The sequence below is a fragment of the Coregonus lavaretus genome, assembly GCF_964263955.1.
Source record: "Coregonus lavaretus genome assembly, chromosome: 6".
NCBI classification, from domain to species: Eukaryota; Metazoa; Chordata; class Actinopteri; order Salmoniformes; family Salmonidae; genus Coregonus; species Coregonus lavaretus.
The window spans coordinates 369,467-392,227 of record NC_139993.1 but is presented as its reverse complement, the minus strand read 5'-3'; the positions used below and the strand labels follow the sequence as shown (position 1 = coordinate 392,227).

Below are 22,761 nucleotides of genomic sequence, written 5' to 3'. Positions count from 1 at the left end.
CTGCATGGATGCCAAAGCCGTGTTTAGTTATGCCAATCAACTACGCCACCCTCTCCTCACTGTTGGTGGGTGCAGTAAGGGGGTTGGCGAACAACAATATTCTTCCAGACGAGTGGATGTTGTTGACTAAGGAAGTTAATTTCAGTTCAATTCATTTCAGTTTAGTTAAATTCATTTCAGTTGAGTTCAGTTCATTTCAGTTCAGTTTATTTCTGTTCAATTCATTTAAGTTTAGTTCAGTTTATTTCGAGGGGGACAATCCATGTGTACCAGCATATTACAGTTTTTTTCAATTGTTTAAGCACAATTTTGAAAACAGGGCCCGGTTTGTCAAAACACTACACACAATTAGCACAACCCTACACCAAAGTAGCACAACACTTCAGATAATTTGCAAAATGGAACACTTTTGTCAAAACTATACACGACTTCATAAAAACAATATTATGTTACCATACGAAACACACACATTTCATATGACTTCAATCTTTTTGAACCAGTTACACACTGCTGTTGCTAACCTAAAACACTTTTAGCAAGTCTAATTCTAGGTGATTAGTGTACTGTAAATGAAGTACACAGAGAAAGTGCAACTATACAAACACTACACAAGACCAATGCTGCAGACTGAGGAAAATATCATTTATTTCTCTCCATATACCCAAATCAGTCAACCTGTCAACATGGAGAATCACAACAAAACATCTCCCAGTTTTCATGCTACTACAGTAGTGTGCATAACACTGTTAGCTCAGCAAACAACAGAAAAACGTAAAATACTGTATCCAGTACAGGTTACATTTACAGTAAATAACAACAACAACAAACATAAAAAATAATCTGAAAAAAACTGACAATATTGTACAGAAAATACTACAGTAAACATACTATACATTATCTCTTCGCCTAGCTGGATCTGGCCAGAGAATTTCATCAACATCACAAGCAATATCCTCATTAGCAAGACAACGCGGGAAGAACCGTCTTGAATGTCGAATCCATTCTTGCACAGCTGCGGCGTCGACTTGGTCACAGGCGTCCTCCATGGCCTGAATGAGGGGTACCTGAGCCTGGGGCTGGAGATCGTAAACCTTCCACCGCCATGCAGAGAAAAACTATTCGATAGGGTTTAGAAACGGAGAGTATGGTGGAAGGTATAGTACTGTCAACTGTGGATGGTGTTGAAACCAGTTCTGGACCAAAGCAGAGCGGTGGAATGACACATTGTCCCAGATGACAGTGTATTGCATCTGGTGCATTTCATTACCTGCTGTGACGATGTGGTGCAATCGGTCCAAAAATGCGAGAATGTGAGGTGTGTTGTAAGGGCCCATTTTGGCATGACGGAGGAGAACTCCATGCTGTGAAATGGCAGCGCAAAGGGTGATGTTACCCTCACGTTGCCCTGGGAAATTGATTATAGCCCTGTGGCCAATTATATTTCTGCCTCTCCTTCTTGCTTTTGTGAGGTTGAACCCTGCCTCATCAATATATATGAATTCATGCAGGATTTCCTCAGCATCCATCTGCAAAACTCTCTGAAATACAGTGAAAGACAAGATTGTGTAGTTCAGGATAGGTCTAGTATACAGTCAATGTAAAAAAAAGTAATGTGTGCAGTATGCAACATCACAGTGCCAAAGTGAACAATACAAACCTCCACATACTCATGCCGCAGCCATTTGACCCTCTCTGAATTCCGCTCAAAAGGCACTCGATAAAGTTGTTTCATTTGAACCTGATGTCTTTTCAGGATGCGTGCCAGTGTTGACTGAGAGACCTGATGGACATTATTGAAAATGGCATGGTCACCGATAATGTTGGCTTATAGTTCTCTGAGCCTGATAGCATTATTGGCCAAAACCATGTTTATTATCTCTCTCTCTTGTTCTTGCGTGAATATGGGCCCCCTTCCTCCTTGTCGTTCCCGACCCTCAATCCTATGTAGAGAATAATAAATGTAACTTACTGTACAATGTCACAGGAAGGGGTATCACAAGTGCTGATATGGTGCATACAATAAGCGGCTGATTACTGTAACTGTAGACAGATCTTCTTTTACCTGTTTTCCTGTCGAAAAGTCCTTATGACAGATGACACTGTATATCTGCTAAGATTTGGCTGAACTCTCAGTCCAGCCTCCCTCAGCGTCAATCCATGGTACACAACATGGTCCACTAGTGTTGCACAAATGTCATTTGATAAGTTTGGTCCTCTTCTTCTTTGTGCACGTTCTCCTCCTGCTTCAGGTCTTCCTCGACCTCTGGCTCGGCCTCTGCCTCTTCCTCTACCTCCTTCTCCACCTCTGTGTACTCCTCCTCTCACCCTCACTCATCTTCTGACTCCTTCCATTTTGGTTGAAGGCAGGTGAACCTACCTGCTGCATTTTTATAGTGCTTAAACCTGATTGGTGTGCCTACAATTTAGCAATCATGTGTTTGTGCACCTGATGGCTGTGTTTAACAGATTGGCTCATAGGTGTGGTAATTTGACAGTCAGTGCTTTGGAATTGCAAGGAAGTGACATCATGATATACTTCTGTGTCTGATGTATACAAGTGTGTTTAGTGTTTTGCAAATCACTGTGTGTAATGTTTTGCAAATAGTGTGAAGCTGACAATGTGCTTACAGTTGTGCAAATCTAGCCTTGTGTTTTGCTCCTTGAGTGTAAGGTTTTGCTAATTGTGGGAAAAGTTTAATTTTAGTGTGTAAGCAATCGTAAAAAAATGTAATTTGTTCAGGTTGAGTGTGTGTTGTCTATTAGCTCTCTGAAGCTAATAGGGGGGGGGGGGTTGTCTATTAGCTCTCTGAAAGAGATGTAGGCATTTCAAAAGACCAGCTCACTTCATTGATAACCTGCCAGATATATTATGAACTCTCTCTGTGAGGTCCCTTACATTAAAGACCACTCACAGAGTCCCACTCTGCATCTTATGCAAATCCACATTTAGATTTTCCCCACTGGATGTATGAAGAACAAAGAGAAAACAATGTGTTGCATCATGAAGAAAAAAACATAAAGAGAAAAAATTGATCACGCCAAGGCTGGCAGATTTTCCTGTACTATTGACAAATATGTAGATATTTACTACCAGCGAAGTGCATTACTGGAAGCATCGACTTAAAAAGAGAGTGGATGGATGAAATAAATTATCAAGGTTGAAAATCCCTTAGGAAAGTGGCTTTTATAAAGTAAGGATCAGCATGAGGCACAATAATGGAGGCCATTTTGGATCCACACTGCCAGGAAGAAGGAACCCTGCCACTTTATTCATAAACACCACTGATAATGAGAGATACTCAACACTGAGACCATCTCTCTCCCCATAGGGAGTCTAGGCTAGTATCCACCAAGGGCTCAAGCACACAGACAGACAGACAGAGAAGAGACCACATTAGCCTTGTCTACACGCCTCATAGGACACAACCTGCCTTGGGGAACAGAACACACCATAACACCACTACTACCCAGGTCATCCTAGAGGAGTAGTGGCACAGGGCACAACACAGCTCAGGCAGCACAAGCAGAGCATTCTGGGTAGAAGAAAAAGGGAAAAGAGGGAAAGGGAGTGTGGTGACACAACGACAAGTGAGTGACTGCATGAGTGAGGCCAGAGTAGACTTGTTCAGCCACCCATCCCCACCACACACACACACACACACACACACACACACCAACTGCTGTGGTTAAGTTAGAGTTAGAGGACTTCAGGCTCCATCAGTCCGTCCTTGAGGGCTTAATTCATCACCCATACAATCAGGATCTAAAGCCCTATGAAGATAAAGTAGTCCAGTACTAGTGTCAGAGAGCTGAAGAAAACATGATTGAGTAGGCAGTCAGTCCCCCTCTCCTGGCAAGAAGAGAATATTTCAAAATGGATGTCTGTTTCCGTCTTCAAGATAATTATTAAATGTACAGCTAGGGGGAAACGGAGGCAGGGAGTTGGGCTGGCTGGGGTATACAATACACCCAGAAAAACTGTCTCACGCACACAGAGCCGAGCGCATACAAACACACACACACACACAGAGTCCGCACACACACACATTCACACACACACACACACACAAACTTCCCCAAACCGCCGCAGCCATCACTGTGGGTTAAAAAACAAGTTCATGCAGCGTGTCATAATAATTTCAGACAGACTGAAACTGAGGGATTCATTTTTTTCATCCAAATGAAATCAAGCAATAAGAGGCAGCCACAACACCAAATGAAACATGTAAGAATGATAAAAAAAAGAGCCCAGTGGCTTTCTCTGCTCTGAGTCGGCATGGTTGTGGAAATGACTTTTATTCACTTCGCCTTATTATTCTGTTTCAAATGAAGGCCTCTATGCCCTTTTAGGGGGGATGAAATAATTTCAGTATTCTAGCCATTTCAGAATAAAATTGGGATTAAATGTTCTGGCTGCTACTGGAAGATGATTAATCTGTGTCATAACAGCCATTTATTTATTAGTAGCCTGAAGTATTCGCCAGAACAAGGACATGTCCTAGCATCAACATGACCTACACATTCCATAGTGACCTCAGTTAAAGTACAAGCTGTCTTCACTCACAGAGGATGAGACAGGTTGTAGAATGCATCACTTATGTAGCCCTTATGTAGACTGACAGATTTTGGTGGCAGAACAACATGCAACATTTATGGGCCAAAATCAGATATGACATAGCAATTCTCCTCTGTGCAGTTGTAAGGCTGCTATTACAGGCTCATAGCCTGCCAATCAATGTAATTGTATAATTGACCATCACCACAGGTATTGATCATATAGGCCAAGGCGCATTAAGAACAGTGTTCTAAGTGCTGTGAATGTTTGCTAGGGATGTTCAGGCTTCACTGGGGTCCTTCCCTGGATGATTTCATTGCCTCTGATTCCATTAGATACCATAGTCTCAGGCTCTGTATCCCTACAATAATACCACACTGCAGATGCAGCTTTTAGGAAGCATAATGATAGTCTGCCACCCTTTGGAGTGTCTGTGTAAGTGCAGGTAACAAGTGCACTGATTACTAATTTAGGGAGCGATGCATTATTCTGAATAGAATGTACTCTGGCATGATGATAGTATGCAGATGAATTTATTAAAAATCCATATAAATGATAAATATGCATATAAAGTGCACATAATTCAATGGCATAGAATATAATTATTAAACTCGGCCTATTAAATCTATAGCTTTGGTAAAGGAATTGTGAACATAGGAGCGACAAGAACAAGCCAGCAATTCAGAGGACCACATGGGCTCGCTTTCATTCCATGGGAAATGTCATTAGTAAAAGTAAAGAGTTCAAAGAATTTATAACCCCGTCAAAAATATTTACAAATCTGCCCAATCAATTAGCCTATATTGGATGAAAAATCTCGGATCCAAAGCGACCTATAAACGATCTATAACCAAACATATCTATTGCAAAATACAGGACACGTTAACATTATAATTTATTTTAGTCGTATTCATTACATATAAATAAACTCAAACTAATAGTGGAAGTCACCTGTCAGAGTAACCTATACGCGCAAGTATATGGAGTGTTTTTCAACCACTATGTGAAGCAATGCTGCTATCGGTATGGCACGGGCACGGAGTCTGCAGCAAGCATCTCTCCGTGCTCAATAGCAATACCAGTCCAACTTGGCCCCGAATGCTTCTGGTGGTGCTGAAACCTATTTAGGATATAGTGCCCTGCTGTGCGCAACAGAACCCGTGCACCTGTTACAGTTGACAAACAACTCCCTAAAACAAGCGAGTTTTCCGTGCGCAACACAGTTCGAATATGATAAGCCTTTACAGTCCTTGACGAAACGTAGTGCTTCATAATATACAATGGTTTATTTGGTGAAACACAAATACACATGGCAAATGGTGAATAATCTTCACTTACGCTGCTGTTTTGCCCCGACCAGTAAACCACTGCGTGGTTATGCGCGGAGTCTCCGGTCAAGGCGAAAGTAGTGCTGCTTAGTTTGGGATCTTCTCCTCTGGAAGTCCCTCGACCCTCGTCCCTGTTCCACTTGAATTCGGATCGGCCCAGTCTGTGTCCGTCCAGTAACGGACCAGGACTCCTTCTCTCATCCGACGTCTCTCCTTCCAAACCGGGTCCACCTGTCCTAAGGCTCTCCCTAAACTCGGGGCGTTCGGGACCGCTTCGCTTCACTCTCCGTAACGCAACATCCCCAGCACCATCCTTGACTTTACCCAAATCATTCATCCCAATATAATATTCACCACCATACGTTTCTTCGTTTTCACTAAACCGGGTTGAATCTTCCAGAGCGACTTTGGCGGAAACTCCATCGTCAGTGAATCTCGGCTCATCCACGGGAACACCTGCCTGTTGGGTTTCGCTTGGTACTCCAGTATTTTGGTCAGTAACTCCAAGTAGCTGGTACTCCAGCCGGACCCGTTCCAGTGCTTTGGCCGCCTGCCTCGTACCAGTAGCCGCGTGCATACCGGTATCCAGCTGTAATTCATCCAGGTGTAGCTGGACCGGCGACTGGCACGAGGAGCAAGATATCTCCGCCTTTGCATTTAGCTGGGTATGAGCGGAGATCAGAAGCCAGGTACACAGAGTTAAGTGCAAGCCTGGGCTGAAGCCAAGCCAAGTATCCATCGCTGGTATAGTTAGAGATTTGGGTCCAACGCACGGAGCGGGAAAACCCTATCCAACCGAGGACCAACTCCCCCCGAAGTCGGTGAGATTTTCGGGGTATTTAGAAAAGCGCTCTTCAGCTAAACTCCTCACGTTCAAGGAGCTGGTCGCGGGAGCCACCACATAGGGGAGGAGCTGTATCGAAGCCGAGCTGCCGAATGTGCGCCCGGAAGAAAGGGAGACTGTGAGAGAACGCGAATGCAAGAGAGAGAGGAGAACGAGAGATGTGAGAGAGTGAGAGAGAGAGAGAGAGAGAGAGAGAGAGAGAGAGAGAGAACTGCGCCGTCGCTTTTACACTGGTGGTAATAGCCCGCTAGTAACCGAATATGATATGACCCGATAAAGATCTATTCAACATAGATTTAATCAGAGAGATAATCTCGGACGATGTTCATATCAAAGTCAAATCAATGATGTCAATGTATAATGATGCTTGATGTGATAGGGACCAGGATGTCCAAAACACTATCGTCTTCACAGTGCTTCAGAAGTCATTATTTTTATTAACCCGAATCAAAGTAATTGGTTTTTAATGTCCTCCTGTCCAAAGGAAACGGTATTTCCTGAAATGCATCTAAATTACTTTAATGTAGCAGGTGCTCTGACACCTTAGACTTGCCAATTAGACGTTCCATTATGCCATGACATCAGTGACGACCCCTCATTCATGGCAGGTGGAGCAGAACCCCACCTGTTTTGAGCCTCACATTTTAAGTTTGCCTGTTTTGCATGTTATTTTGGCATTAATATGTGTCACCTATCAGTTTGCAAACAATGTAAAAAATAAATAAAAAATAATCATTGAGTTAATAAAGCCGCATACAAACATGGTCTCTTTTTTGCTTTCTTGAGTAAGGCATCTCCAAAATGCAGGTGTTTCAGCCTAGCTCAGTGCTTCCTGTGGTGGTGGGTAGACAGCGGAAAATACGGAGCATAGGTGTTGGTGATGTTCTCTAGTTGCGCCGTGATTAAGAGAAATTATAGATAAAACGTATTGGTGCTCATCAGCCATTGGACATAAACATTACACAACAAGTTGGAAATCGCAAATTCAACAATGAGTGGTTTGGAAGGAATCAGTGGCTAACTGCAAGCATTGCAAAGCAATCACTAGCCTGCTATTCAGTGGAGTGACTTTGTTGTCCCAAATCTGGGATTAAGGATTAAGTTTAAAATGATAAAAATTCAACATTGGCCATGCTGTCAATGAAGCATGATTTGTGCCGCGCTCAAAACAACTGTTAACTCGGGAACTGCGAAAACTTGACTTGGGTGAGACAACTGGGAACTCGGTAAAAAAACTAGATCCGACTGGGAAAATACGTTTTAAATGGTCATCCAACTCGGAATTGTACATCTGGAACCTCGGGCCTCTTTCTAGAACTACGACCTGAAGATCAATGACGTCATCATGAGTTGACCTTGTTTTTTTCAGAGTTCCCAGTTGTCTTGAAAGCACCATAAATCCAGAGAATGCCAGACTTAGATGTCAAAATTTGCCCACGAAGGACCACCGCATCAAGTGAGCACAGCACAACAAAGTGAGTCCAAAAATATATTGTATGCTGCTGCATAAATGATGTAATATGCCAGGGAGATATGTATACTGTAGCTAAGAAAGTAATACTAAGTGTTTGTTGTGTATTAAGCTGTTAGTAGCCCATGTGCTTCACCCTAAGAATTTGGTATATTTTCGCCTCTTAATTTCGCCTACTGTTCTGACTCATGTTGCCTATAACCTGTTTTAGAGAAATGTAATCATCGAATATTGTAAGAGCTTTCGTTGTCTGCTTATATGCCCCCTTTATTTATCTTACAGTTCTGACTTGGTGTACAGGGCGAACACTGTAAGAACGGTCCATGTTTTAAATATGTCGCTGTACATTTCAAAAGTCCTGAACATATAGTTAAATTGACTATGTCCGTCCTAGCACGCTCATTAATGTCTTAATCGAAATTACGGATTGCCTCTTATGCGCTTGTTGTCCCCTTATGCCATAGTTTGTACATCTCAATTGTCATTAGAAACCACATTTGTTTAAGCAAGTCAGCCATATCAGCTATGTTTTTTTTAAAGGCAGAACATGAGGCTGAATGAACTGTTTCGCTGCCAGACAAGGCTCTGCTGATAGCCAGGTGTAGCAGTGGTAAGATGTTGGGACTGCTGTTGGGACTCTGCTGTTGGGACAGCTTTATGTAGGCCCTAACAGTTTGTGGGCACCGTTTGTCACCGTTCTAGTGAAATTAAAGTATTGTTTAGTGTTGTGTTGTGTAATGGCTTTGCTGGCATGCATCCCACTTATTTTATTTGGGTTTGCCCCACCAAGATTTACTTGCTAAAATCGCCCCTGCATGACAAAGGTTAATATGTGCACAGAGGGAATTATTAGCGCAATTGTCACGTCGTATAATGATTTGAAGACAGGTGCAGGAATACGTATTAGGTTTTTTTATTTCTCCACCCAACATCATGAAAAACGATGGGGACGAAGCCCAAAACAAACATGTATATATATAACACAGGGTTGTAATCCCCCAAAAATAGTGTGGTGTAAACCTCTAAACAATCCATGGGACGAGACCCATTATAACAAGAGCACAGTACACTGTGCTCACGAGACCAGCAGCTGAACGACACCGGCCTCGGGGATGACCACAGGACGGTCAGGGCGCCAACGGTGAAAATCCCTGGTCAGTGAAGCATCCAGGATGTCCACCGCAGGAACCCAGCACCGCTCCTCTGGGCCGTACCCCTCCCAGTCGATGATGCCTCGAATCCAGAACTTCACGGACCGAGGATGCCGGACCTCCGTCGATGTCCAGAGGAGGAGGCGGAGCGTCACTGGGTCCAGCCTCAGCAAGGGGACCAGACACCACTGGACTGAGGAGAGAGACAAGAAAAGTTGGGTTAATGCGGTAATCAGCAGGGAGTTGCAAACGGTACGTTACCTCATTAACCCTCCTCAGGACTTTAAACGGCCCCACAAACCATGGGCTCAGCTTCCGGCAAGGCAAGCGGAGGGGCAGGGTCCGGGTGGAGAACCAGACCCGGTCGTCTGGAGAGAAAACAGGCGCCTCACTGCGGTGGAGGTCGGCCTGTTCCTTGTGCCGACGCACGGCCCGCTGGAGACGAGTGTGCACAGCGTTCCAGAACTCCTCAGCACGCCGAAACCACTCGTCCACCGCAGGGGCCTCGGTCATGCTCGGTGCCAGGGCCGGCTGATACCCCAACACGCACTGGAAAGGAGTGAGGTTAGTAGAGGAATGGCGGAGGGAATTCTGCGCGTACTCAGCCCAAGGTAGAAAATCCGCCCACTTCTCCGGCCGGTCCTGACAGTAACACCCCAGGAACCTGCCCACTTCCTGATTGACCCTCTCCACCTGCCCGTTAGCTTGAGGATGGTACCCTGAGGTGAGACTGACCGTGACCCCCAGGCGTTCCATGAACGCTTTCCATACGCATGAGGTGAACTGAGGACCACGGTCTGACAATGTCCTCCGGGATCCCGTAGTGCCGGAAGACATGCGTAAAAAGAGCCTCTGCGGTTTGCATGGCCAATGGGAGCCCAGGCAGAGGAAGGAGGTGACAAGCTTTGGAAACCGGTCCACAACGACGAGAACGGTGGTGTTCCCCTGGGAGGGGGGAAGGTCAGTGACAAAGTCCACCGAGAGGTGAGACCTGGGACATTGTGGAACTGGCAGAGGAATGTGCTTTCCATAAGGGAGGTGTCTGGGAGTCTTTGACTGGGTACAGATGGAGCAGGAAGAGACGTAAACCCGGACGTGCCAAGCCAAGGTGGGCCAGCAGAACTTCTCAGTCAGGCAGGCGATGGTACGGCCTGTCCCAGGATGACCCAACACAGGTGCCATGTGTGCCCAGGAAAGGAGGCGGTCCCGCACACCCATGGGCACGTAGGTGCGGTTCTCCGGACACGGTACAGGTGCAGGTTCCGTACGCAGGGCCTGCCGTATGTCGGCGTCCACGTCCCACACCACTGGCACGATGATACGGAACGGAGGGATGATGGTGGTCTCCTCTCCCTGCCTCTCCTCTGCGTCATAGAGGCGAGACAGGGCGTTCGCCTTCTGATAGATTAATTATTAATGACTAATTATTACACCCTGAAACTGTGTATAATGTGGTAGAAATATGTGAGTGTAGGACCAGTAAAGGCTATGGCATTGAGCCACTATTTAGCAATGTGAGTAAGAGTTAGGCCAGACAACAAAGACAACTGAGAAACTAAGATAAAGAGGCCTCCCAATTTAGGGAGGGGAGAAACTGTTATGAAAACATGGTGCAGAATATTGTGAGAATGGCAATAACTGAGTAATGCAGGGAGTAGGATATGTGTGTGTGTGTGTGTGTGTGTGTGTGTGTGTGTGTGTGTGTGTGTGTGTGTATGTATGTGTGTATGCATGTGTGTGTGAACTGATGGTCAGTAGAGCAGTTTTAGAGTGGAAAACTACAGCCCGCCTACAGAGGGGAGGGATTTTTTTTTTTGTATGACGTATGAGTATAAAAGATGGACTCTGAAATTGTGATGGTAGAATTCTCAATGAATAAATCTCTGACTATGCAGATCGAGACTCTGTCCGTTACTTAAATCCCAAAAGACTTACAACCTTTTGGGAGACGCACAGAGACACTGAAATAGTTTGTTAAATAATTCACGTAACAGCTTGGTCCTTCGAGCCGTATTCCAATACCCTGTTTCTGTCATTCCAGGTAACTCTGAAAACCGTCGACGGGCGAATGATACATTCGTAAATAGAAAGTCCTGCCCTTTGAAATTAAGGGTTAAAACAGGCCAGAGGACACCTGATTAATGACAGAGACGGTGACGGAATCCAAACCTACATTGAATCTCGGCTGCAAGGATAAGGTCAGTAGTCTTTATTCATTACTGGTGAAATTGATTTGAGAACTTGCTAAAATATTGACTGAGGGTAATGTCATAATTTAAAGTAGCAAATGGATCAATGTGTAGCCATTTTAAGGTAGCCAATTTAAGGTTGTAGCCGGTAGCCGATTTAAGGTTGGTGGGTCCGTAACGATTCACGGTAATAGGCCATTACCAAAAGAAACTACCCGGTGTTGAAATAGAAGGAACTATTAAAAGTACACCTATGGGATGTAACCTGTAAGAGATTATAGAACAGTCAACAAATAATCTGGGTTAAACAAATACAAAAAGTACACCAGAACGAATTAAAATAGCATGTGTGAGAAATAGAATATTAGTAAAGTCAAAAGTCACAAACAACTGTAGATTTTGCTGTAACTCTATCCGTTCTGGAGCCTTATAAACTCCAGGTTACCGATGGTGTTAACCAATAATCATGTAAGGTTGTATACGTGTGAGACCTAATGTTTGCTCAAAAGTCACATCTATGAATAGTTCCAGGTGGTTGTATAGAGAAGAGGGAGAACCCATTCCTGTTGTATGAGACTGTCAGGAATTATCAAGATTACATTGTGAGGATAAATTCCTCCGTAAAGTATGAGATAATTCTGAGGAACTAGTCAAGATTACATATACAGGAAGGGGTGATTCCAGGTGTTGTGGTGTGAAGCTGTTTTGAATTACTTGTTAAATTGACTTGTTATATAGAAGAGGTGGCTAAGGGATTTTTAACAGTACCAACCATGGGGGGCAAATCCTCACAAGAGGTCCCAGAATTTACTGGGGACGAGAAATACTTGATGTAATTAAAATGGAATCCTGGGATAGAAGAAATCTCCATTATGTAACCAGGTGGAGGGAGAGGTATGGTTTTGAGGGACGTCTAGACGCAGATAAACTCAAATCCATGCTTAAACAGATACATAAGGTGTGTAAAGAAGAAAGAAGCAGTGAGAGAGAGAGAGAGAGTAGGAGGGGGCCAGTACCCACTGATAGCCTTACCTAATCTATTGGCGGGGAATGAAAGGGGCCCCAGCAACCTTAGATGTATACAATAATAATAATAATAATATGCCATTTAGCAGACAGGCCATGAACACAGAGGACGTGGCCAGAGCGGTAGAAGGAATGACCCACCCCAAAACAGGAATAGTAAGGTTTGGGCTGCCGTTGGAGGGCAGTGGGTTTCAGGGGATGCCCAGAGGACACTTTTGCCATGGGCCGATCACGGAGAGTATGTTGGGAAAATAACTGAATTGTGTAATAGCCTCAGAGAGACATGCAATCCATCATGAGCAGAATAACAGACAGGACAGAGCCAAGAAAGAAGAGGAAGATGCAGAGTACCTAATTGCCACTCTGGGAGAGATGGCAGGTAGAACTAGAAACCTATGAGAGAGAGGAGATAAGGCAGGAAAGTGTGAAGGCCACGGGGGGAGAATAGGGGCTTTAACTGTAACAAGGGAGGGCACTTCACCAAAGAATGTGAGGCCCCGTGTAAATACTGTGGCAAGATAGGCCATAACTTTTCCCGCTGCAAACATAAAGGAGAGGGCAAGAAGGGAAACCGGGGAGAGAAAAGAGAGAAGCCTAACAGACGTCCATCCCCCAGCTTTGAGAGTGAGTGAGGGGAAGACTAAGGAACCCTTTGATCCAAATTGTGAGGTGTTTGAATTAGCTACTATTGACTTAACACTTCAACAGGAACAGAAACCTTATTTGACATTGACAGTAATGGGTAAGAAAATGTAATTCCTTTGTGATACGGCAGGACAGCAATCTGTGCAACAGACAAGCCAGATGGAGTCAGGATTGATGGGGAGAAAATCATAGTGCGATCTGCCTCTGGTCATCAATTTATTGAAAGGTTATCAGCCCCAATAACCCTAAAACATGACCAATCAGGAGGAGAGGCAACCATACCCATCCTGATATCTAAGCTGTGTCCGGTAAATTTACTAGGACGTGATGTAATGACTAAATTGAATGTGGCCGTCATTTCCACTGAGAGGGGAATGAAAGCACACATAGAGACAATATGGTGGTCTGTGAGGAAGGGGAGCCATGTTATTGGTATAGGCAAGATTTGTTAAGGGGGGGAATAACTGATATTCCCCGAACCTTAATGGAACTTGCTGATGATGTAGTACCAGGCCCCACTAAAATGTCCCCCGGTGACCTACACTATACTATCTGGTATAACAAACACCCAGGTCCAGATGCAATCTATGAGGAAGCATTATTTAAAACCACAGAAAGGACTATAGCCTTGAAATGGTTTCACTATGACAACACCCACGCAGCAGTGGAGGTGGAACTAGGGCCCCAAAGTTCAGGGAAAGATGGAGCCCACATGTGTCCCTAGCAAAGGAGCCAGCAGAGGACTGGAAAGACATGGGCCAGTGGGTATCCAAGGGTAAGAGGATCACTGATTGGGTCAATATTGTGAGTGGCGATCAACACAGCCCATCCACAGATAGTACATTTAGATGAGAATAGCAGATGCTGAGGAGAGGAATACCCGTTGACAGAACAACAGGAGTCAGACTTAAAATAAGTTCCAGAGCATTTGTGGTCCCGGGGTCCAGCAGACGTAGGATTAATAAAAGGGGTAATTCCAGTACAGGTGATCCCCAAATCTAATCATAGGCCATATCAGAAGCAATACCCTATGAAACCAGAAGCAATAAAAGGTTTGCAGTTTACCAAGAGCAGATTGGGAGGGACCTTGAGGGAGGGCCTAATTCTCGGGGAGATAGTGAGGCCAGAAACAAAGGTGCAGTGTCCTGGAAATCACAGTCTGTTTTGTTTTTTTCAGTTCTGCAAGGAGTACATTTGATGATGGGGTTTTGTGTTGAATTAGAGACAGTGAGACTATTTGTCAATACCTAGGAGAGAAGAGAGGTGACGGTAGCAAAGACAGACAAGAAGGAAATGGTAATAGTGGAGACAGGAGTGAGTGGAAGTGTTACAATTGTGACAAAACGGGACATTTTGCTAGAGAATGTGAGGAACCGTGTAGTTACTGTGGAAGGAAAGGGCACCAGTTAAGAAACTGTAGGCAGAAGGGGAAGAGAGAAATCAGGAGTCCTCATGACCTGGCTGTTTGGTTGTTGTTTTTTAATTGGGGTTTTCAAATAAAAAACAACACACCTAGTATGATGTTTACAAAGGGTTGTTGTTTCAATTTTGGGGGGGTTTCAGCAGGTCAAGGGTGATAGGTCTTGGAGGAGCATGCACAGTGAATTTTATGGAGTTTTTCGGTTTTGGCTGAGTTTGGGGTATATATGATTTCTTATGAGAATGAATGTCATGAGGACTTAATGAACACTTGGGATAAGTAACATTTATGAAATATTTAGAATAATGGTAATGTTTGGTATACTATGGGATGGAACAGTTCGGTGAATAATTTCAATTGCCTCTGAACTCTGTTTTAACTTTCTGGTGTTAATTAATCATCCACACTGGTAAATTCTAAAGGCATGAGAGGAGGACTTTAAGATAGTTTATTTTACCAAGTTGAGGGTAATTTATAATACTGTGAAAAGTGTGAAGAAGATTATAATTAGGTAATACTATATATGATTTGAACCATAAAACCACAGAAGAAAGAGCTTTCCCTGAATGAGGGATACCTGTTGCTAGTAAATTGTACTAATCTTGGACTACTTTTACGGGATAGAAGTACCGTATTTTCCGCACTATAAGGCGCACCGGATTATAAGGCGCACCTTCAATGAATGGCCTATTTTAGAACTGTTTTCATATATAGGGCGCACCGGATTATAAGGCGCATAGAATAGAAGATACTGTAGTCAAACGAATTGACTGGGGTTGCGTTATGCATCCACTAGATGGAGCTGTGCTAAAAGGAATGTCAACAAAACAGTCAGATAAAGTCAAACTTTATTAAGCGTTCTGACAACTCCGTTCACTCCCATGGTAATGTTGTTCAAACGTTAATGTGCATATTAACAATATCTCCCAGCCTTGCTCACTCTTCTCCCAAACGTGGAGGGGAACCTTTCCCTGATTCAGTAAACACGTAGTAAAAGAAACAGTCTGATACCACTAAATCAAACGTTAGTGCATAACTCAACATTGTTCAGTTACATATAACACGTAAAGCTCACTTTTTCAGTTCATTCCCCATCCACGAACCCCTCGAATTCTTCTTCTTCAGTGTCCGAATTGAACAGTTGGGCGACTACGGCATCCAACCTGCCCGGCTCCCTCTCGTCATTATCCGAGTCAGTGTCGCTGCTGTTGCCTGGCAGTTCAGATATTATTCCTGCCTTCGTGAAAGCTTTGACCACAGTTGAGACCGATATATCAGCCCAGGCATCCACGATCCATTGGCAGATAGTGGCGTAAGTCGCCCGGCGCTGTCTCCCCGTCTTGGTGAACGTGTGTTCGCCTTCTGTCATCCACTGCTCCCACGCAGCTCGCAGTCTAGCTTTGAACGCCCTGTTGACACCAATATCTAGCGGCTGGAGTTCTTTAGTTAATCCACCCGGAATGACGGCAAGCTCCGAATTAGTTTGCTTCACTTTTTTTTTGACAGCATCGGTGATATGGGCGCGCATTGAGTCGTAGATCAATAGGGACGGAGCTGTGTGGAAAAAGCCACCCGGTCTCTTGACGTAAATTTCTCTCAGCCACTCACTCATCTTTTCCTCATCCATCCATCCCTTCGGGCTAGCTTTGATGACGACGCCGGCTGGAAAGTTCTCTTTTGGCAAGGTCTTCCTCTTGAAAATAATCATGGGTGGAAGTTTCTGGCCATTAGCCTGGCAGGCGAGAACTACAGTGAAGGATGACTTCTCATTCCCTGTGGTACGTACAGACACCGTACTGGTCCCCGTTTTCTCCACAGTGCGGTTCACGGGAATATCAAAGGTGAGTGGAACCTCGTCCATGTTGGTGATGTGCTCTGGCCGGATCTTCTTTTCAGTGATCTTATTTTTGCAGTATGCGCGGAAAGTGACCAGCTTTTCTTGGTAATCTTTTGGCAGTTGCTGCGAGACGGTAGTTCGTGTGCGGATGGAGAGATTACGTCTTTTCATAAAACGAAAGCACCAAGAAGGACCGCCTCGAAATTCATCGATTGTCATGTCCCGTGCTAGCGCTGTTGCCTTCATTCGAATAGTGACTGTAGAGACGCTTCTACTTGCTGCTCTCTGTTCAACAACCCACTGTTCGAGTTTGTCCTCTAACTGTGGCCATCTCGCTTTGTTCCCGCGGAAACTCTGTTTAGTCTTCTTTACTTGGCGCAGGTCATCTTCTTGCTTCCTCCACTTCCGTACCATTGATTCATTAATGTTGAATTCTCTCGCTGCTGCTCTATTCCCATATTCTACTGCATGACCGACAGCCTTGAGCTTGAACTCTGCGTCGTAAGCGTGTCTCTTGAAAGGTGCCATTTTGGGGTCTTTATACACACACAAGTGGTGTGGGACTGTGAGTAAGCACAATACCGGTGTGTACTGGCTACCGTAATGCTGCAAGTGGTGCGGCTTTGTAGTTTACCAGTCGTACTGAAACATTTCATTATTATTAAATTGTTTTTATTGGTTTTTCATACTGAAACATTTTGACAGAGCACCTTGAGCGCCGTGTACAACCAGTATGGATCAACCAATTAACCAATTGATCCATACATAAGGCGCTCCGGATTATAAGGCGCACTGTCGTTTTTTGAGAAAATGAAAGGCTTTTAAGTGCGCCTTATAGTGCGGAAAATACGGTAAGTTGAGGTATTATCAAATGTTGTCATTCAAATTTCATTTTTAGTATGCTTTAATAAACAACAAGTTGGTATTTGAAACTAAATTAATGCAATGAGCTGCAGTAATCAGAGGAAGGCACAATCTAATGCGAAACAGCTATTACCTAGATCATTTATTTAGTAATGAGATCAGGAAGATAGGAGCAATAAAGAAGCAAGGGACAGTCTCAAAAATAAATAAGGGATGGCAATTGGATGATAAATTACCAATATTACCTAAGTGATTGTTTAGGTAGGTGGTAATATTGACACATGGGCAGTGACATGTGTCAAAAGGAGGGATGGATGGTAGAGCAGATTAGACAACACTTTGTTGCATATGGGATTTCAAAAAAAATTAAAAATAAAAACGTTTGTTCAAGATGTGTTATCTGTGCTCAAAATAATCACCAGGGTAGACAAAGGGCACCTCAGGGTGAGTATCATCCGGCTAAGTACCCTTTCCAGCAATTGGAAATTGATTTTAAAGAGTTATCACGGAGTGAAGGGAAGAAATTTAGAGTAACCCCAGATAAAGATGGGTTATCCCCTTTGAGAAAGTGTTTGGAAGACCTTACAGAATGCCACAGTTGGCAGGACCAGACAGGCAGACATAGAACTAGAGAGCACCCTAGCAGAACACGTGAGAAGGTCATTTATTAACCACACCTGTATGTCAGAGGTTTTGTGCCCCAAAGGTGAACTAAAGGAGAAGGTAACCCACTCCATTCAACCAGGTGACTGGGTGAGGATCCAATCCTTGAAGAAGAAAGACTGGAAGCAGCCCCGTTGGGAAGGTCCATATCAGGTCCTGTTGGTGACGGCCTTCGCTGTAAGAATTGCGGAAAGATCCACCTGGGTGCTTGTCACACACTGTAAAAAGGTAAACCCAGTTACACCTGACGAACAAACACAGAGTTAGGAGAAAGAACCGATCACCACTAGGGCTCGGGGGTTGGCTCCTTAACGAAGATTCCCTTACCCTGTCTGATCATGCCTGTGTGAGTTCGATAGAAGGTAAAGTAATGGGTTGGCCTCTGGCGTCTGACATGTTCTCAGGGCGAGGGTGGGGATTCACAGGTCTCCTGACGGTAGGTAGCTGTCTGATTGTGGGGGCCATATTCCTAACACACTCAAACCCTCCTGATCCGCCAGAAGTAGTAGTTAACCTAACACAAGTTGATAAAATAATACCTGAGCACAGTCTACGAAGGCATAGGAGACAGCTAGATGTAGGGAAAGGGGAAGTACTAGGGACTGTAGGGAAGGACATCACCTTTTGAGGTCTTTGCGGACCAGTTGGGGAGTTGGGGACTACTGACTGGTAGTATCGTAAAGGATGGGAGATATATATGTATGTCACCATGTACATCCTGGGACTATGTAGTTGCTCATACCGAGCGGGGGGGGGGGGGGGGGGGGGGGGGGGGGATATGTCAATCTCCATACACAGTTTAAGGACAGGTGTAGTATTGTGAAAGTAGGGAATTACCAGAAATGGCAGTGCGACCCATATAAGGGTAGGTACTGTCTGAAAGTCCGAATTACGCTAAAACAGGTTACAGACCTGACAAGTGAGATATCCTCTTCAACTGGGGCACCCTATAGAGTACACCTCTCTGAGGGAGGTAGTGAGACCGGGGCTGTGGTGAAGATAGTGCAAACTATAGACCTGAAGGAAGTAGTACAGGTGGAGACGGGGTATAGGGATCCTAACCTGTGGTTGGAATGGATTCAGTATACGGCAAGAACTATGTCTAAAGAGGACTGTTATGCCTGTGGGACAGCCAAACCAAGGTTAACAACTACTCCGTTCCCCTTGACGGGCTTTAACTCTCCGTCAGGTTTATCTTGCATGATTAAATTGTTCAAGCCACCTGGGAATGTGGTGAAGGAGTCTTATAGTAACTTGCACTATCTGTATCCCCCGATAACAAAGTCACGCCGACCTAGGTTACCTCCGTTTGAAGTCTCAGGGTAGTCTTACTATTGTTTCTCTAGGACTGATAAGATAGGATACAGGGTAGGGCATCTTAGCTCCTGCTCCCACACAGAGAATGTCACAACTAAAGAGACCATGACTAATCTCTCCTCTTTGTTGCAGCCAGAGGATTTTAGGAACCAAAACCAGGCCCGTGCTGACATCTGGTGGTTGTGTGGTAATAACAGATTGTGAACTCACCTACATACGCAAACAATCAAACGTGTCAGAGACTGGTGAGTTGTCACGTAGAAAGCGGGACCTCCTCCCGGGATCCTTTGATGAAAGGATATATATTGATGGGATAGGAGTACCTCGAGGGGTTCCAGAATAATTCAAAGCTAGGAATCAAATCGCAGCTGGGTTTGAAGCAAGTCTTTTCTGGTGGTCAACAATTAATAAAAATGTAGATTGGATAAATTATATTTACTATAACCAGCAAAGATGAATAAACCACACTCGTGATGCAATAAAGGGATTGGCTGAGCAGACAGCGGCAACTAGCTTAATGGCATGGCAGAATAGAATAGCTTTAGATATGCTTTTGGCCGAGCGGGGCGGAGTTTGTGTTCTGTTTGGATCTATGTGCTGTTCTTTCATCCCCAACAATACAGCACCGGACGGGTCCGTGACCAAAGCGCTTCAGGGACTCACCACGCTGGCGAACGAACTGGCTGAGAACTCTGGTATTGATAGCTTCCTAAACGGTTGGTTTGATAACATATTTGGTAAATGGAAAACTATTGTTGTAACTATTCTGGGTGCAGTTATAGCCTCTATGGGTATACTTGTTCTTTGTGGATGTTGTCTTATTCCCTGTGTCCGAGGGTTGGTGAGCAAGGCGATGGAGTAGGCGGTTTCCCAACAGATGGTGAGATACGGCCCAATCCCGGACTCCGACCTAAGGAATGAAGGATATGACCCACCAGGCGGAGGAGGACGATGATCCAGATAGATTGACACTGGATGTTTTCCTAGAAATATACATCTCTAGTTTAAAAGTTATTGTAATGATATTTTGTGTATTAAAGTCTCGTTTTAAGTATGATGTACTAGTTACCATTGCTAAAAAGTAACGTTACGCTTTTAATCATGGGGTAACCCTGATGAACCTGTAATGTTTTTATATGCAAACCAACTTATATACTTCAATGAGTGTGATTCATTTCTATAACAACATATATTTTGTATGTGTGTAATATTTAGTCAAAGGGTGGAATTGATAGATTAATTATTAATGACTAATTATTGCACCCTGAAACTGTGTATAATGTGTTAGAAATGTGTGAGTGTAGGACCAGTAAAGGCTATTTGCATTGAGCCACTATTTAGCAATGTGAGTAAGAGTTAGGCCAGACAACAAAGACAACTGAGAAACTAAGATAAAGAGGCCTCCCAATTTAGGGAGGGGAGAAACTGTTATGAAAACATGGTGCAGAATATTGTGAGAACGGCAATAACTGAGTAATGCAGGGAGTAGGATATGTGTGTGTGTGTGTGTGTGTGTATGTATGTGTGTATGCATGTGTGTATATATGTGTGTGTGTGTGTGTGTGTGTGTGAACTGATGGTCAGTAGAGCAGTTTTAGAGTGGAAAACTACAGCCCGCCTACAGAGGGGAGGGATTTTTTTTAAAATGACGTATGAGTATAAAAGATGGACTCTGAAATTGTGATGGCAGAATTCTCAATGAATAAATCTCTGACTATGCAGATCGAGACTCTGTCCGTTACTTAAATCCCAAAAGACTTACAACCTTTTGGGAGACGCACAGAGACACTGAAATAGTTTGTTAAATAATTCACGTAACACCTTCACATTCTTTGAGCCTGGCCTATGTGAAAGCATGAATTGGAGCCTGGTGAAAAATAGAGGCCACCTGACCTGTCTTGTGTTTAGCCTCTTCAATGCCCTGATGTACTCCAGGTTGCGGTGGTCTGTCCACACCAGTTAAGGGTGTTTGGACCCCTCCAGCCAGTGCCTCCACCCCTTCAGAGCCTTCTGACTGCCAAGAGTTCCCTGTCCCCTATGTCGTAGTTCATCTGGGCGGGGCTCAGCTGTTTGGAGTAGAAGGCACAGGGCCGCAGTTTTGGAGGGGTTCCGGTGCGCTGGGACAGCACTGCCCCGACTCCTACTTCGGAGGCATCCACCTCAACGATGAAGGGGAGTGAGGGGTCGGGATATGCCAGCACGGGAGCAGTGGCGAAGCGTGCCTTCAGCATCTCGAACACCCTCTCCGCCTACGCCATCCAACGAAGCCGCTGGGGACCTCCTCTCAGCAGGGAGGTAAGAAGTGCGATCACTGTGCTGAAGCCCTGGATGAACCTCTGGAAGTAGTTGGCGACCCCAGGAATCGCTGGACTGCTTTCACAGAGTTGGGGATGGGCCAAGACCTGACTGCGCTGATGCATTGCTCCTCCATCTCCACTCCCTCCGTGGATATGAGGTAGCCCAAAAAGGACACGGACTGCTGGAAAAACATTTTTTATTCTTGTTTGACATATAGGTTATGCTCCAACAGTCTTCTCAGCACAGACCTTACTAACGAGACATGCTTGGCTAGGTCAGCAGAATAGACCAAAATGTCGTCTACATAAACTACTACACCCCATCCCAGCATGTTCCGAAACACTTTGTTAATGAAGGCCTTGTCACGCCCTGACTCTAGGGACTTGTATTTGTTGAGTCAGGGTGTGTATTTTCTGTGTTGGGTTTGTCTATGTTAGTTTCTAGATCGTTTAGATCTATGTTGGCCAGGGTGGTTCCCAATCAGAGGCAGCTGTAGCTCGTTGTCTCTGATTGGGGACCATACTTAGGTAGCCTGTTGGCACTAGTGGGGTGTGGGATCTTGTTCCGTGTGAGGTATGTTATTTGTCTACCTTGGACTTCACATTTCGTTTGTTGTTTTGTCGTGTGTTCAGTACGTAAATAAATATGAATGCATATCACGCTGCGCCTTGGTCCGTCTCGTCCGTAAACGATCGTGACAGAAGATCCCACCAATCCTGGATCAAGCAGCGTGACTGCTCCACCAGTGCCTGGTCCGGCACCGGTCAGCTGCTCCACTCCGGAGCCAGAGCAATCCGCTCCACCGGGGTCCAGTCCTGCTCCGGTCAGCGGCTCCACTCCGGAGCCAGAGCAGTCCGCTCCACCGGTGCCTGATCCAGTTCCGGTCAGCGGCTCCACCCCGGAGCCAGAGCAGTTGGATCCACCGTCGTCGGGTCCAGCTCCAGTCAGCGGTTCCAGTCCAGACCCAGACGTCAGCCCCTCTCCAGGTTCGGAGTCTCCCACACCAGGGTCCAGACAGGGCGTGGTACTTCGTGGGAGGAAGGAGAGAGGAAGCAGCGCGCCAAGGTCCATACCAGACCAGGGGCGCAACGGGGAGGTGGAGAGTAAGTGGTGGTCACACCCGGAGCCTGTTGGCACTAGTGGGGTGTGGGAT

General features: G+C 44.9%; 1 protein-coding gene across 1 annotated transcript in view; it reads right to left on the bottom strand.

The window, feature by feature from the left end:
• Positions 1–6,622, bottom strand: part of LOC311131112 (VPS10 domain-containing receptor SorCS3-like) — a gene marked incomplete at both ends in the record, with an annotated part of 216,181 nt that extends 209,559 nt beyond the window's left edge. Inside the window, one exon of the mRNA XM_084163923.1 lies at positions 5,894–6,622. Coding sequence (XP_084020049.1) covers positions 5,894–6,622 — 729 coding nt within the window. The remainder of the gene's footprint in view (positions 1–5,893) is intronic.
• Between the last annotated feature and the right edge of the window lie 16,139 nt (positions 6,623–22,761).